At 33.1% G+C, this 17,518-nt stretch overlaps 6 protein-coding genes across 6 annotated transcripts; 2 read left to right on the forward strand and 4 right to left on the reverse strand.

Moving 5' to 3' along the window:
* Window positions 1-1,970: 1,970 nt before the first annotated feature.
* On the reverse strand, window positions 1,971-6,989 carry NAEGRDRAFT_46260 (uncharacterized protein; the record flags this gene model as incomplete). The annotated part of the gene is made up of 2 exons (XM_002681824.1): window positions 1,971-5,348; window positions 5,421-6,989. 2 exons carry the CDS (start codon window positions 6,987-6,989, stop codon window positions 1,971-1,973), a joined length of 4,947 nt encoding a protein of 1,648 aa, XP_002681870.1.
* Window positions 6,990-7,857: 868 nt separating this feature from the next.
* On the forward strand, window positions 7,858-8,983 carry NAEGRDRAFT_35321 (mitochondrial substrate carrier domain-containing protein; the record flags this gene model as incomplete). The annotated part of the gene is made up of 2 exons (XM_002681660.1): window positions 7,858-8,003; window positions 8,144-8,983. Exons 1-2 carry the CDS (start codon window positions 7,914-7,916, stop codon window positions 8,981-8,983), a joined length of 930 nt encoding a protein of 309 aa, XP_002681706.1. The 5' UTR covers window positions 7,858-7,913.
* A 90-nt stretch (window positions 8,984-9,073) lies between these two features.
* NAEGRDRAFT_63132 (uncharacterized protein) lies at window positions 9,074-9,943 on the reverse strand (the record flags this gene model as incomplete). The annotated part of the gene is made up of 1 exon (XM_002681825.1): window positions 9,074-9,943. One exon carries the CDS (start codon window positions 9,941-9,943, stop codon window positions 9,074-9,076), a length of 870 nt encoding a protein of 289 aa, XP_002681871.1.
* Window positions 9,944-10,164: 221 nt separating this feature from the next.
* On the reverse strand, window positions 10,165-11,993 carry NAEGRDRAFT_78340 (bactericidal permeability-increasing protein/lipopolysaccharide-binding protein; the record flags this gene model as incomplete). Its single annotated transcript, XM_002681826.1, has 2 exons — window positions 10,165-11,641; window positions 11,792-11,993. 2 exons carry the CDS (start codon window positions 11,991-11,993, stop codon window positions 10,188-10,190), a joined length of 1,656 nt encoding a protein of 551 aa, XP_002681872.1. The 3' UTR covers window positions 10,165-10,187.
* A 781-nt stretch (window positions 11,994-12,774) lies between these two features.
* Window positions 12,775-14,070, forward strand: NAEGRDRAFT_30605 (uncharacterized protein; the record flags this gene model as incomplete). Its single annotated transcript, XM_002681661.1, has 1 exon — window positions 12,775-14,070. The coding sequence occupies one exon, from the start codon at window positions 12,775-12,777 to the stop codon at window positions 14,068-14,070; it is 1,296 nt and encodes a 431-aa protein (XP_002681707.1).
* A 288-nt stretch (window positions 14,071-14,358) lies between these two features.
* NAEGRDRAFT_63135 (uncharacterized protein) lies at window positions 14,359-17,042 on the reverse strand (the record flags this gene model as incomplete). Its single annotated transcript, XM_002681827.1, has 4 exons — window positions 14,359-14,393; window positions 14,489-15,253; window positions 15,304-15,444; window positions 15,494-17,042. The coding sequence occupies 4 exons, from the start codon at window positions 17,040-17,042 to the stop codon at window positions 14,359-14,361; spliced, it is 2,490 nt and encodes an 829-aa protein (XP_002681873.1).
* Window positions 17,043-17,518: the final 476 nt, after the last annotated feature.

A 17,518-nucleotide genomic window follows, 5' to 3' on the forward strand; every position in this document is an offset into this window, starting at 1 on the left:
AAACAACAATGTTAGGTACACTCATGTGGTGTCGAAGCATTTCTTGTCTCTTTCTGAGAGATCTTTTGAATTGTGTTTGAATGTGAAAGTATTGAAGAGTTTCAGTAGCCAAATCAAGTGCCACTTTTCCTTCTTCATCTTTTATCGTTACGTCAGCTCCATATTCTATTAAAATTCTGACACAATCTGGAAATCCTCTTAATGAGGCCTTTTTTAAATAATTGAAATTAAATAAATTAAATAAATTGAATAAAACATAAAGTTAAATTAATAAATTCAATAAATATATATTATTAATAAAGAGGTGAATAAATAATAACATACATAATGAAGTGCAGTTCTTCCAAAAGTATCTACACTATTAATTTTTGCTCCAAATTGTAAGAGCACTTGAAGGACAGATCCATGTCCCTTCGATGATGCAAAATGCAAACTTGTCCAATTATGTGATAGTTCACATGTTTCATTCACGTAATGTTCTTGTTCTTGTGGTGTCAAGTTAGTTTGATTAATAAGGTAGTATGCAGTCTCATCGTGACCTTGTTCTGAACAAACCATTAGACAAGAGAGTCCGCTTGTCAAATCACGTTCATAAATTGACACGTTGTATTGAAGGATGAGTGAGACAATATCTGTAAAACCAAATGAACAAGCCATTAACATGGGTGAATAACAAGTTGATGATGAGGAGGGTGATGTTGATGAAGATTCACTTCCTGTTGAGCCTCCACTCAAACTTCTCTGATGGTGAGAAAGTCTCGGAATGTGAAGAATGGTAGAAATTGAAGTTTTTGGGTAGGGTGAAAGATCTCCTGCTGAAGAAGATGAAGAGGTAGGATTGTTAGGATGAAGAGGAGCACCATATCTTAGTAACAATTCACAAATGTGAACATGATTTTTCTGAATTGCAAAGTGAAGAGGTGTCATGTATTGAAGTGAGGGAACTGTTGCAGTGATACTGGCATTATTATTGAGTAGTAAGGCACACATCTCAAAATCACCATTCTCTGCGGCTGCATGAAGACATGTTTTCCCAGTCTTGGTGGGTTCATTAGGTGAAGCTCTCAATTCGAGTAGCAATTTGGCAACTTGCAGATGATTATTTTCAACTGCTCTATAGAGTGCAGTACAACCGTATTCATCTTTTTCATTGATGGAAATGGTTGTACACTCTACTACTAAATTTTGAACTGTTTCAATATCTCTAAAATGTTTAAATATCCACATTTCCATAAAGTTTGTATTTTCATATTTAATTTAATCATCACCATGTTGTAATATATTAACAATAATAATATTTCATTTCAACAACAGTATTATTTACGGAAAAAGTAACCATTCATAGATTCATTATTCGTACAATGATGAGTATTTTCCAATTCAAAATTAAAACTTACCCATTAGAGGCAGCTTTTGCCAATCTACTTGCTTCAAATGAAAAGGTCTTTGGGTCTGAATAATCAAGTAATCTCTCCTAAATTTATAAAATAATTAATTTTATCACAGAATTCCCCAAGTTTGTAAATACTGCTACTATAACAATTAAAGTACTAACATTTGAAGGTAAAAGATGTATTCTCATACATTGAATGCACTGCCCCATGTTGTTGCTGTTGTTGTTATATATTCTTGTTATTTTTGTATTTACAAATCCTAGTGTTCGTGTGCCCTCGCTCTGTTAGAGTATTATCCACGTGATCAAAAGGTATTAATTTGTGGAGATCAATTCTAATCTCTCCAATAAGATGATGAGATAGAAACAGATGATTGAGTGCTTCCAATTTTTTATTCAAATCGATTTGCTAACATGAACGTTGGCCATGAAGGGCGGAATTGAAAGGAACCAAAAATAAAATCACACACAATTTTTTGATTGAGGGTGGCCATAATAAACTCTTTCCACAATAGATTAATAATAGAAACCAACAGCCTCTGAACTCAATAGAAAATGCATGGAAGGAATCAAAAAATTAAAAATTATCAGTGACACCCAACTTTTCCTTCCAATCAAATCCAAGACATACACTCAAATTCCTTATCTCATCCTTTTCTTCATTGGTGAGTGGTATTGAGCTGGGGTAATCTTTCAAAGTACCCCATGAATCTCCAATTTGAACCTTTACAGGCAGTGGTACTAGAAGTTTCTTATCTGTATTCTGCATAATATTTTTTGTACAATAGATAAATGTACTGAGAGAGTCTTCTCTCACTTCAAAGAGTAGCTCATCATGAATTTGTAGTAACATGTATGCTCTTTCTTCTTTCTTATTAAAATGTCTCATAAATGAATAAATACCTAACATGACTATTTTCATAATATCAGAGGCAGAGCCTTGAGAAACAGTATTGAGAGCAGCTCTTCTAGCTGCAGCTCTCTTTGATGAATCATCAGAACAAATATCATGGATAAATCTCTTTCTTGAATATGAGGTTTCAACATAGTGCTTTTCCACAAGGTGATTCTCTACAAAGTCCTTATATTGCTTCAATCCTTGATATTTTTCAAAAAAATTTTGCTTGTATCTTTCAGCAGCTTCAATTCTATCCTCACCAGGCCTCAACATAAAATCCTCATTCTCACTATTGAACATTTTACCAGAGAGAGTTTCTGAGCCCATACAATAGGAAATTCCATAAATGATCTGCTTGACCAGACTTCTATGAGATAATGGAACTGGTTCTTCAGGTCTAAAATTCCAAAAGTTTCTAGCAATTTCCTCAAAAATATCTCTTTCTGTATTACTGAGAATGTCTGAAAGGGTTCTATCTTGTGAGAGGTGGGCTAAAATTCTCAATTCAATATTCTTATAATCAATTGAAACCATTACATAACCATTTCTTGGGATGAAGGCGCTTCTAATACTCAGTGTGATTATGGATTTCTGAGAGAAAGGGTCCTTAATGTCGATATCATTTGGAATATTTTGAAGGTTTGGATTCTTGACACTTAAGCGTCCAGTTGCTGAAGTGGTTTGCATTTGAGAGGCAAATATTCTATATTCTTGAGTGTCTGGGCAGTATTTGATATCATTGGGCATGTTTTGAATGTGATGAGTCTTAATATTCAGCAAGTATCTGTATTCACTGATTTGCTTCATAATATAAGACTTATCGGGGTAGAGTTTTTTCAACTTTTCCAATATTTCCTTGTTTGTTTTCCTCTCTGTACCCTTAAGTTTTAATTTATCAAAGAGGAGTAATGCAACATGGTCATTATTGGACACATCAATCTTTTTACCATCCAAAATTTGTAAACTGTTCAAATCTCTTGTAATTTCATCGAGTTTAGCATCTATGAGTTTCGTATTATGTTTGATCCAATGATAATTGAAACGTATTCCATTATGTTCCATTGTGCTTAAAACTTTGGAGAAGCTCATTTCAAATTCAAACATTTGTCTCAATTCCAAATTAATAATGGATACCATAACAGCAGTCATTATTGGCCAACATTGGCTAGCTGTCTTTACAATGACAAACTTGTCATTCTTGGGAGTAAATAGAAATGAATCAGATGGGAAATATTTCAAGTATATTTCCTCAAGAGTTTTCTCATTATCCGAATCATCTGGATGTTGTACCCAGTCTCCAATCATTGGATCAAGTACGGGATCTTTAACAATTAAGTCCCAAGCCTGTAAGAGTCTTGTTTGTTGTTTTTTAAATCCGAATGTAAGTTTGGGTTTTCTCTTGTCTTGCAGCATTCGTTTTACTATCTTGGATCTATAATCATCTAGATGGATAAAATAGCATTTGCAAGGAATATTTGGATCGATTTTGGTTTCACATCTCTTCTCAAAAGTTAAATAATCCTCAAATACTTCATTAAAACAAATTGAGAGTCCCTTCACCGTATAAACATCCCTATTCTTAATAAAGGTGGTTGGATTGTCTTGCTTTTTCTTAATTCCAAATTCGAAACAGAATGAAAATACTTTTGAATTATTCCAACGCTCCAAAAACTCATCAAATAATTGATTATCACCAAGTTTTAGTTCTATCACAGAATCTTCCTTTTTCTTTTTGTGCTCTGCCTGATTATCATCAAAGGCGTTACATCTCTTTTTTCCTCTCTTTTTTGGAGAGCTATTTTGGAATAGGAATGTATCTTCGTCTTGTGGCCCAAATATCCACTCTAAAGGAAGTAATTTCTCCTCTACAATTGCCTTTGCTCCTTCTACAATCAAATTAGCTTTAGTTCTACTTTCTGTTGTGTTTTGAGAGCCTTTAACAAGTATATTTTCGATACTTTCTGGTGTTTCATCAGCAACCTGTGCAATTGTTCTGAGACCAGCACTGAATAACAATCTTGCTCTTGATGAACCAACAAATGGAATTTGAACAAGAGGTACAAGTTCCTGTCTCACTCCAGAAACAAGTCGTTCTTTGATTTCTTTGAATGCTTCCGAGAAAAAGCTTGGTAAGGCAGCATATTTACAAAAACTTGAGAGTACAGATGCTTTTGAGGCAGCATCTTTTTGAACATTTTGTACAGATCCTCTTGCATCTGAGTCTCCAAAATATGTCTCTGCAATATTTTTGATTGGATATTCCAGTATAATGTCATAGAGTATAAATGTTTTTCTCAATGTGTAGATAGTTTCGCTCAATTCTCGTTGATGACTACTTCTATTTCCCACCGACAAGATGTAACCTCTCAATTCATTAATGTCTCTAATCTTGTTATTTACAAATTCTGAAAACTCTCTTCTCTTGATGGCAATATTTACAATTTTTTCAGCAACTTTTGAGAATGTATCGTTATAATCAGTATGAAATAGACTATTTTCAGAGAAGGAGGCAAGAATGTAAATCATTCCTAGATCATCTTCCAAGTAGAAATTTTTCAATTCATTCTTAATGGTTTGGTAAAACTTGAGAGAAAGATAGGGACAAATATTGGCGATTTGTGTTGCAAATCCCAATGGTTTACAATCGAAGGAGTCTTTACCGTTTATCCATCTAATAAATCCATTCTTTTCCAGAAAAACTTTTGAGTTGATTCCTATACTTCTGAGTTCTTTCTCTGGAATACATTTCGATAGAAATGTACATTTTAAATAGGACACAATATCATGAGCAGTCCTAATAATACCAGTTGAAATATTTTCCAATAAAGCTCTTGATATGTGTTTTTCATTTAGACAAGATTTCATGGGTGTGAATTTGGAAGATAATAATTTTGAACCAGACTCCAACGAAGGAACTATAAGATACGATTCACCCTTTACATCTATACCTGCTCTACCTGCTCTACCAGCTGCTTGCTTGTAGTTAACTATTGATAAATCATCCCTACCCATGGTGAGTGAGGAAATAATGACTCTTCTTGCAGGAAGATTCACACCCTAATAATCATTAAATAGTTTCAATAAATATATTCCTATCTCAATACATGAAAGATATGACTATTAACTTACAGTTGCAAGGGTTGTTGTACATAGTAGAATTTTGATCATTCCATTTCTAAATGCCAATTCAACTAACTTTTTCTCTTCCATTGTTAGTGACGAGTGATGAAAACCTACTCCTCTCCCCATTGAAAAATTCAAATCAGGATCCAATCCTGTTGTGGATAGTTTGAGGTTAGTTAGTAATTCTTGTCGTTGTTGTACCAAGTGCTCTGGAATATGTTGTGGTTGATTTTCTTCAGCAATAAACTTGGCAAATAATTTACATTTTAGCTTAGAGCTGCAGAATATAATTGTAGCAAACTCTGTGTCAATTAGTGATAGTATGGAAATATTAAATCCATCAGGTAGTTTTTTAGAAACAGTGTAAGGTGTTAGATTTCTTACTAGATTACAATTTGTATCGAATACTTTGGAATCATGTACCATGTATTCAGAGAGTGGAACTGGTCTATAATCAGTCACAAACAAGTAGGCATTAAGAAAACTGGCAAGTTTGTCAACATTTGGTAGGGTAGCAGACATCGCAATGATTTGAATTTTTGGTTTAAGATAAATAATTTTCGTTAGAATGAGTTCTAGAATATAACCTCTATCAGGCTCTGTTATACTATGAAGTTCATCAATAATGATGGTTCCAATTTCATCAATTTTGCCAGTCCTAATCAATCCATTCAGAATACTATTTCCTCTCTCAAAGGTACATACCATCACTCTCTCATCATCATCATTGAAGGATGCTGTATCAATGAGTTTTACTGCTTCAGAGTGATAGGGATTGGCTTTCCATCCAACATTCTTGAATTTTTCATTCAAATCAGCTACCTTTTCCTCAATGATAGCTTTAAAAGGAAGCATGAAAACAACTTTTGATTTGTTTCTTGTCAATCTTCGAACCATTATAATTTCACTGACTAGGGTTTTACCTCCACTTGTTGGAGATGAGTAGATAATATTCTTTCCTCCATCCAGAATTTGATTGTTTTCTAATAATGCTACTTGCCAAGGATATAAAGACTTGTGTTTGTAATTGTCAGCAATTTGGTAGGGAATGTAATGATAGAGGGATGTGGGATCATTCATATCATCCTCTGTATGAGTGGCTTTTAGTGATGTATTGAGAAGGTTACTAGTATTGGAAAAAGTTTTATCGGAAGAAGGAATTGTATTGTTCGAATCAGCTTCATCTAATAAATTCACAATTCCACTAATATCCAACTCATCATCTAGAGTATTTTCCGATTCTTCTCCAATATTCAACTCGTCATCATCTAAATTTTCCAATTGTTCAACTTCGATATCACTAATATCACTTAATTCTAAATCTTCATCAATATTGAAATAATATTCATCTTCGGGTGTTGATGGACTACCAACAGACATACTGGATCTTGATGATTGACTAAATGGTGGCCAAAAATCCACACTAGCCTCACCTGTTGATTTCGGAGTGGTGGTACTCACACTACTAGCAGAAGAAGGATTGGATACATTTTTCAATGTTTTCGGAAGAGGTGTTGCTGCAACCACATTTGTTGGTTGTGATTTGTTCTTGTTGTGGTTGTTATTGGAAATCATCACAGTAACTTTGCCTAATGGTGAGCATATTTTTTTGATGTTTTTTCTCTAGTTTTTGCTGGAAATTTTTGCCAACCTGCTTTTTTAGGATTACGGTTTTGCCCGCTAAAACATTGTTAAACTTTAAACAAAAATTAAGAAGTTTACAAATATTTGTGGCCAGATTTGTTGCTAAAATTAATTCTTTCTTGTGTTATAACATAAGGCATCATGTTCACTACATATGTGGGGAAGAAACAACTGAACACATTTTCCTACCAAAATTCAATAACTAAACAATTTTACCAACAATAGGAATCAAGAGGAGGAAAATACTGAAACATACACAGAAACCAACTCTACAACACTGGACAAAAACTAGACCTCATTGGCAATTGTCACAAAATCAAAGAAACCACAAAAGCTAATACTAGCATCTGGAAAGAAAGGAACGACTGGCTTCCCGAAAACAATGAATGGAGCAAAGACCTTAACAAATATGTAAGCATTCTGTAGATAACAATCTACAGCATGCAATTTATTCAACCACGAGTCTGAATGACAATTAAATAAATATAAATTAAATAAAAAAAAATTCACTACAAAATGACCACCTCAACTGTCCTCCTTATTTGCAACAATTCCCAAATGCAAAACCAATAACAGCCAAGGTTCAATAAAAGTGTTCGATTTAATCACCAAATCTACTCAAATCACCATCTATCAGATGAAAAACTATCTGTTACTGATATCCAATAGTCCACCAAATGAACTAAATGCATCATCCAACCACTTTTCCCTCTTTTTAAAGTAAAAAAAACGCCAACAATCCATCTGATGCAAAGAATCATGCTTCTCTGCAGTGTGTGTTGCCATAAAAATTACCCAAATTGAAAAAATTTCAAACTCTTTGCGCAATACAACAACAAATTAAAGAACGCAAATATGCCTAACAGTAAATCAAACAGTTGGAAGTATGGATTGGCTGGAGGATTTTCTGCATTTTCTACTCATGCAGTATTGGTTCCTCTTGATGTAAGTATTACCGCACTGAATTATTTTGTTGGTTGACTCTCTTGATCTCCATGATGAAACAATTGCGTTGAACCCACAAACGGCATGCATCTAAATAATTCATGTTGTGATTATGGTTGTTTTGCTTGTAACAATAACAGGTTATTAAAACTAGAATTCAAATCTATCCACAACAATATCAGAATGGTACCTTATCAACTCTAAAAACCATTGCAAGGAATGAAGGTCTTGCTGCATTAACTCTTGGTTTCTCTTCAACTGCTATTGGTTACTTTTTACAAGGTTCAATGAAGTTTGGTTTATTTGAGGTGATTAAATCAAGCATTATGAATTCATCATTAATTGGTGGAAAGGAAAGAGTAATGGGAAGAGGTGGTGATTTATCCTATCTTCAATTTCCAATTTATATCACTTCTAGTGCCATGGCTGAAGCTTGTGCTACTGTTGTTTTGTGTCCTTGGGAAGCCATTAGAATCAAGACAGTCAATCAACCACTCAAATATGGAAATGTTAATGTTTTTAAGGGGCTGAAAATGATTGCAGTTGAAGAGGGATTATTGAATGGATATTTTAGAGGTTTAATCCCAATTTTAGCCAAGCAAGTACCTTATACATGTGTTCAATTGACTTGTTTCTCATACACAACTGAATTCTTTTACGGAAATTTCCTTCCTAATCGTCTTGGAATGAAGAAACAAGATTTGACCACTACTCAACAATTGAATTTGAGTGTTGGCGCTGGTATTCTAGCAGGTATGGTCTCATCCCTTGCTTCACACCCAGCAGATACTCTTCTCAGCTTGGTTAATAAACCAGGCGAACAGAGAAATATTTTCCAAATCATGAAAGATATTGGGTTTAAGGGTGTTTGGAGAGGAGTGGTTCCACGTTGCTTGATGGTGTCATTCTTGAGTGCTGGCATGTTTTTGGTTTATGACAGTTCTAAATTGGCTCTTGGTTTGCAAACTACTGGTGGTTAAATTGTTAACCACAAACACTTATGAAAACAAATTTGAACAAGTGAGCTGTTAATTCTGACGTGTAAATTATCATACAATTGTAATATACATTTAATAAAGAATAAATCTACAAATATCCAAACAATTATCATTTTCAAACCCATCCACTTCAATCTTTTTCAATTTTTTGCAATGATCCATTAATGTTTGACATTCCACTTCTTTGAATAGCTTGGTAATGGCCACATGTTCCAGGTTTGGACAAGATTTGTACAAGTTAATCCACATGCATGTTGCTGCATCATCATTGATAATATCATGCCCAAATAATTTCAATATTCTCAGTTTTGGAAATTCCACATTTGAAATCTTGGTTAAAACATCTCCAATTGTCAAGCCACCGCATTGTAGACATAATTCCTGAAGTGAAAAGTGACTACTCTCAATGCACTTATCAACACCAAGAAACATTTTACCATTCAGATACAAATGTTCAATTCTATTCTGTGGAATGTGAGACAAATCAAAATATGGAGGTCTCTTTTCACTTCTCTCATTAAAATTATCCTGAAATCTCATATCCAAATTACTATGCAAAGAGAGGCAAGTCAATTTAGGGCACTGTTTAAAGATACTTTGTAAATCTGTTGAATTAATATATACATTATTTAAAATTAGTTTCCTCATTGTATTTTTCATAAATCGACTTATAAAAACAGGTAGCTGAGTTTCCAACATGTCACTATGTCTGAAAATATCATAACAAAACGAAACAGTTTCATATTTTGGAAATGTTCTAATTAAATTGTACATTTGTGGAATGGAATCAATCAATAGACCATCAATGTGTTTTAAATCTCTCGTTGTTAATTTTAGAGCATGTTCTAATTGTAAATCAACATTTCCGCAAATATATTCCAATCGAGAGAATAATTTAAGAAAATCAATAACGTAAATTCTTGAATTAATTCTTTTTGACATGTTTAGTACAGTAACAGAATTATAGTAACTGGCATTCCATTCCGAATTTATAAATCTTGATAATTGTTTTTCATTATTAGTAAGAAATGTTTGTATGAGAGTTAATAATTCTGATGGCAAGGCAAGTTTAGTCATTTTTTTTTAATGGAAAGCTGGTGATAGGTTATGTTACAATAACCATATTTGATCGACTTGATTCTCATACCAATGAAACATTACTCTCAAAAGTATTTAGAGAAATAATTTATTTTTGAATCTTAATAGTTCCCTTCAACTTTTCAATCTTCTTCTTGAGTTCTTCAATAGGTAATGGAGTGTAAATCTTCTTGCCTGTCTTTTGATAGTACAATAATGAAGGACTATAATATCCATTAACACCCATAGTAACATAACCATTTTGCAAGATCAAGTTTGGATTGACCAAATTGAATCCTGGTAAAACACTTGAAAAGTCAACCAATTGAACACCAGCAGCCAAATCTTGATTCAAAATTGGCAAGTAAGCATCAATCAAAGCAACTTGAATAATTTGTTGCAAACTGGTTACACTAATTGGTCCAATCCATGATTGAGAAACTGAGAGTTGGAATTGAGGATTAGCAATTTGAGCAGTAAAGTACAACTTGGATCCAGAAGAAACAACCAACTTTGGACTATCAAGAGTAGCATTAGCAACGAGTGAAATAATAAAAGCATTGGTGGAAGATCCATCTTGATTCAAAACTTGGAATTCAACATTACCATAGAAGAAGGCAGTAATACTTCCACCATTGTTTTGAGTAATCTTAATATTTGGATATTGACCAGGATTACCAGCAGTATTACTATAGACAAATAAGTTAACAAGCTTATTTGGATAGGCATTGTATAATTGAGGAAGCAACAATTTCAAACTTGTAGTATTCAATTGAATTGGAGAGTTGGATGGAATCATTGTTGGTGTAACATAGGTTTGCATTTGATTGCTAGAATACAAGGCATAGAGAAGTGAGTTAATAACAAAATCAGTTCCATAAGCATCAATCAAATCATCAATTTGAGTTGGGGCAACCTTTGGAAGTTGAACATGACCAAATGGGAGAGGAGCAGATGGTCCCTTGTTTGGATCGTAGAAAGTAGCTCTAGTAGCAATAACCAAGAAATTATTACTTTGAACATCACATTCAGTCAAACGATAGTCTACAATAACTTTGAAATTGTTTGAACCAACAGTCATATTCAAAGTTGGAATAAGGTTAGCAGTTTGAATGTCAGCATTGGCTTTAGCAACAGAGGAACTGACAGCATTTTGAATGGCTGATTGAACAGATGATTTGATTTGGGAAGAGAAGAGGGATTGCAATAAATCCAAAATCCATCCAGATCCTCCTGAAATGTTAATATTCAAATTACCCAAATCAACAGTATTAGTAGTGACTTGGAATTGTGGTTTACCACTGTTAATATCTAAAGTAATGAGAACAGTTTCTTGAATTTGGATGGTATTGGTAGAAACAACAACAGTTCCTGATCCAGAAGAGTGTGGCCAACTTTGTTGACGATAAGCCCAGTTAGCATTGATTGTTAATTGAGCATTTTGATCAGAGAGAGTGACTTGATTTGGTTGTTGCATCAATACTTGCAAATTACCCAATGAAACTCCAGCAATTTTAATATTTGTAACACTAATGTCAACATCACCAATAATACTGACATGTTCTGTTTCAACCATATTTCAATCAGTAATTATATAATGATTTTACATTTCAACCAATGATTATAAATTATTCAGTTAACAAAAATGTGTTAATAATATTATTTCAATATATATATATAAATTATAAAAATAATTAAATATTAAACACGTACGAGTAAACTTCATATCAGCAATAGTTTGTTCTTCAATAGTTTTAGCAAATAATGGACTTTCCTTTGTCAATAATTCATTCAAATCCGAGTCAGACAAGAAGGCACGAACAGTTGATAATTGTCCCATTGCTTCCTGAATATTCATCATCATTGCGATCAACCCCAAAAGAAGGAGAAGCACAAGACTAGCAGATGATCTCATCTATATATATTTTTATCATCATTGACAAGTTATCATCATCATAGAATTTCATCATTGTGTATTGGTGTGATATCGTGTGTTGTGATCACACATACGAAGTGGTTAGTTTTTTGGGTTAAAAAAGCACTACCTACATTGTTTTTGTTTTTTTTCAAAGTGAAACTTTCAAGTGTTATTACTTGATGGGATGAAGACATGAAGACAATGGAGTAAGACAAGTCTTGTGGGGAAAAAACTCTCCGAACCAATGATGAATTATCGAATCTTATGAATCATTATAATATGTAATAGAGATTTTACAATGTGGTTTATATGATGAGTTGACACACACATTTAAAATATAATTTTCAAATCACTAAGGGTTCAGGGAAGAAGTTAAAAAGTTAAAGTGACGAGTCCAAAAAATACCTTCACTACAACTTTACATATTAAATTGATGAAAAATTGCAAGATGTAATATTATTTAATTATTTTCAAATTGAAAATCTGAAATCAGTATTAAAATTTACAGCTTGATAATATTGCTTTGCAGATGATTATTCTATTGTCGTTTTCACTTTAGAATAAAAAAATGTCATCACCCCAATTAGAAAATTACAAGTTTCAAGTATTTAAAGGACACACTGGTTTGCCAACATGTGAATATTTTGCCAGAGAACAATCCACCAATGAACAAGTTATTAATTTCCTCTCCACAAAATTAAATGATAGAAAATTAGCAGAAGAATTGGATCAATCCGATACTCTTGCTCACATGAGAAATGAATTCAACTATCCAGATATGATTCCAAAGGAATTAATTTGTCAAGTTGATGAAAACTCCTCTGATGAATGTGTGGAAAAGAAAATTATTTATTTCTGTGGTAATTCACTTGGACTTCAACCAAAGTGCCTTTCAAAGAATATTGAAAAGGAATTACAAAAGTGGGCACATATTGGTGTTGAAGGACATTTCAGTGCATCGTTTGGAACTAACAAATGGTTTGAAGTTGAAGAATCTGTGAAGAATGCAATGGCTAAGGTTGTTGGAGCTAAACCAATTGAAGTTACTGTTATGAATAGTTTAACTGCTAATTTACAAGTTTTACTCACTTCTTTCTATAGACCAACTGCACAAAAATACAAGATTTTAGTTGAACAATATCCATTCCCAAGTGATATGCATGCTGTGACCTCTCATGTCAGATGCAGAATTGAAGAATTGAGAAGTATGTTGGGAAGTCATTTGTCAAGTGATGAAATTGTTGAAAAGTGTATCACTCTTGTTGGTCCAAGAGAAGGAGAAGAAATTATTAGATCTGAAGATATTGTGGAATGTTTAAAGAGTGATTCCTCTATTGCACTTTCACTTGTTGGAGGAGTTCAATTCATGACTGGTCAATGTTTTGATATGAAAACTATTGCACAAACTTGTCAAGAGTTGGATATTGTTTGTGGATTTGATTTGGCACATGCTGCTGGTAATATTGATTTGAGACTTCATGATTGGGGAGTTGATTTTGCATGTTGGTGTTCTTACAAGTATTTGAATAGTGGACCAGGTGGAATTAGTGGAATTTTTGTACATGAAAAACATTCAAATGAAACTATGGAACAAAGACCAAGATTTATGGGTTGGTGGGCAAGAGAAAAGGCAACTCGTTTTTCACTTTCGACCAAGTTTGAACCTCAACCAGGTGCAGCTGGATTCCAAATGTCGAATCCTTGCATTTTAAGTATGACTGCTATTCTTTCGAGTTTGAGAGTTTTTGAAATGGCTGAAAAAGATGGCCAAATAATGAGCGTTTTGAGAAGCAAATCTAATTTGTTAACTACTTATTTAGAATTGCTCATTAGACAAGAGTTGAGTGACAAGATCTTTATCCTCACACCATCAAATCCAAATGCTAGAGGTTGTCAATTATCTATTAGAGTTTTGCACAAGAATTTGGACTATGTTGATTCTGAACTCAAGAAGAGAGGAGTCATTATTGACATTAGAGAGCCAGATATTATCAGAGTATCTCCAACACCTCTCTATAATCAATTTGTTGAAGTTTATGATTTTGTTCAACTTTTGAAAGAAATTTTGAATTAAATAATTTATCATTTTAATTGTTTGTGACTGGCATTACTTGTGTTCAGTTTGGAATTAATTTTGTGTAAAGATCTTGGAGAGACAGTTCCCTGTTTGATAATATTCAATTCCTCACTCTTTTTAAGAATTTTCCTCTCAACATCTGGATCAATATCTTTAATTTCCTTTCTCTTCTTATCTATTAAAACTTTCTTAATAAATGACTCAGATAATAGCTTTGGTTTTACAGAAAAACTGAAACTTTTTTCTGAAGCTGACAAACCAGATCTTGGTGACTCGTCGTGGAATTCATTTTCCCATTTCTCTAACAGAGTCATTTCCTTCTTTTCATTTTTCATTTTGAAATGAGTTTTCTTATTGTAAATTACTGTATTTGAGAAGAGTCCATCTCCGCCTACAGGTTTAACAAATGATTCACTTTCTTTTTTGTATAGTATATGATTGGTTATTCCTTCATCCTGTTTGGCAGTGAGAAATTCTCTTAATCTGTGTTGAGTATCGACACTACTTGGCTGATGAGGAATACCTCCAATCAAGCCGTCCAAATACCCGCTATAGAAATGTTTGTGACGTAGGGGGACATAGTTTCGTGTTGGACGGTTGCCTGACTTGATTTTGAAGCTAAGATTGTGATCAGAAACTTGGGTGATTAAGCAATCCACCAGATCGTGATTTTCCTTCTTTTCTCGCACAAATGAAAGGAGGAATAGTAGAAATCTTTGAATTTTTGAAAAGAGTAGATATTTCCTCATTTTCTTCTTCCTTTCCTTCTCGAAAAATTGAAGGAAAATTCTGATAAATTGGGAAAAGGATTGAATATTCGAAAAGCAAATATTATTTCCAAAATCCAAATGTTTGTGACCACTAACAATGGATCGTTCATGTCTAATCAACAATTCCTCCATTACATCTGGAGAATATTTACAAAATTCTAGTAATCCTTTGGCAGAAACTGATTTCAAATGGCTCAACAAGTTACTATTACAAAAAATTAAAATATAATGTTCTGCTACCATTTCCAAATCTAAATTACTCCAAATGTGGTCTTTGGAGAGAATATTTGTCAACATTTGGAAACAACTTATACGCTGATACAGATAGCTGTTGTAATCTTCATTACATCTGATAACATTGAGTGCCTTACTGTACAAAATGTTCCAAAAATCAAATATTGGTGAGTTGGCTATTACATTAAAATACTTAATTATCTAAACACTATATGAGTCAACTTACAATGTTGTGCATAAGCAGCAATAAGTGCAACTACCTTTCCAGAAAGACTGAAATTAGTAGAGGTGATACTTTCAATAATTCGTTGTAGCTTTTTTTCTGACAAAATTTTCAAATTAGCATTACCAGAGCTTCCCTTATTGGCTGCAATTGTATTGTTATCATAAATATTTTCCAAATAACAACAACTTACCACTATTTACATAGGATATAACAATATTTAGGCAGAGAATTATCTTTTTCTGATCATGATTTTGACTTTCTAGAATATCCAACATTTTGTTAATGGCTCCAGAATGCATGAAATATAATCTAAACTCTTGTGTATCAGAAATGTCTGATAGAATATGTAAAACCCCCATAAACACATCGTATTCATCAATGTCAGTATGTGATGTTGTTATGAAACAATTCACTGCTGCCTTTACAATCCCATACTGTTTCACAAAAATTGTGGCATATTCCTTATTTCTTAACATTCTGGCAAGGGTTTTCACTCCCCAATATTTTGAAGTTCTATCTTTGAAAGCTAATTGTGGGGAAAGTATATCGCCACCACCTGCATCAATAATTTCCTTCTGGAATCTTTCTATGGCTGACATGTGGTACACTACTTCGTCGCAAACTCGTCTCACATCCCTTGAGATTGTTTCCTTGATAGTTGTCAATAGAGATGGTACAAAAGTTGTGGAGAAGAGGTGAGACTTTTCATAGATCCAATCCTTCTTTACAAATGATCTGAGAACAACAACTTGAATGAGCTCGCATGAATTTGATCTCAAAATCCATTCTACAAATTCCAAGTTTTGATATCTATCAATAAGAGCTATAATCTTGTGTTGTTTGGATTCTCTCACTATACAATCAAATGTCTTGGCAATACAGTGTTTGGTTAAATAGTCACGTTCTTGATATCTGTTCATCAAAAATACTATCATTTGATGGTTGTCCAGAAATGGATCAATCGTGTACTGATTATTAATTAAATTGAAACAAGTATTGGCAGCTGATCTTTTCGTCTCCACATGAGTAATGGAGGTGTTCATGAGTGATCTCAACATATTGACCAATTCTAATTTTTCTGCATGCATCATACTCACAGCAATTTTCTCAAATTTTGTAAAATTACCAAATACTTTAGCTATCAAATCAACCATTGTAATATCTACTTCTCTGTATCCTTCTATATGTTTCCTCAATACATCCCCCAATAGTTCCAATCCCCAAACTTCAATCACTCTCGAAGCACAATCTCCTCTCAAATCAGACATGGCAAGAGTTTTAAAAACTTCTTGCAATAGTTCAATATTTTGTTCCTTTTTAAGGAGACACATTATTGGAAGGAGAGCTCCATCAGAAACAAATCTTCCACTGCTACAAGGATGTTGAGCTAATAATCCAGCACATCTAACTGCCACTATCTGACATGGAACATTCATTGATGAAATAATTGGTGCCAACACTTTGAAACATTGTTTTTCCTTAACCAATTTCTGAGTATATTCCTTCTCCTTCGCCAAATTACATAATGCCATCAAACAATACTGAATAATTTGTAAATTCTCTACATTTCCAATTAGATGTAAGATGGCATCCAAGGCATCAATGACCAATAAGAGCTTTGTTTTCTGCTCCGATAAATAAAAAAACAATTTACTACTCTCCAATTTAGAATCCTCTCCTCCTTTAAACGAAATTAAAATGTAATGATCGATGGTTCCTCCCGAAGTATTGGCTCTCATTATTATGATTTAAAATTATTATTATTATATTAATATTGTATTTAAACTACTATCAATCATAATCAGTTTCTTTCTTTTATTCTAAAATACTTGAAATCTGTAATAAAACGGTTGAAAATTCAGTTAGAGATAACATCCTTTGATGGAGGTTTCTTGTTTAATCTTTAAATTTTCAAATTTATAGCCGTTTATGAAGAGTTTCATTTTTTATTAATTAAATAAGAAAAATGTCTAAATGGCAAGAGAAGTGGAAACGTTCGGAGAGGGAAGAAGTAGACAATATGAAAAAGAAGGATATTACCTCTCCAGATAATATTGTTTGTATTTTTCAATAATATATATTTTAATATTTAATTTCAAAATTAATGCAAATATTATACAAATTAAATATGTATTATATTAAAAATAGTTTACACTTGTATTGGGTGTTGGTATCATTGGATTGGGTGCTTTATTATTTAATACTTTTTTTGCTA

Source organism: Naegleria gruberi (genome assembly GCF_000004985.1).
Source record: "Naegleria gruberi genomic scaffold NAEGRscaffold_5, whole genome shotgun sequence".
Taxonomy (NCBI): domain Eukaryota; phylum Heterolobosea; class Eutetramitea; order Acrasida; family Naegleriidae; genus Naegleria; species Naegleria gruberi.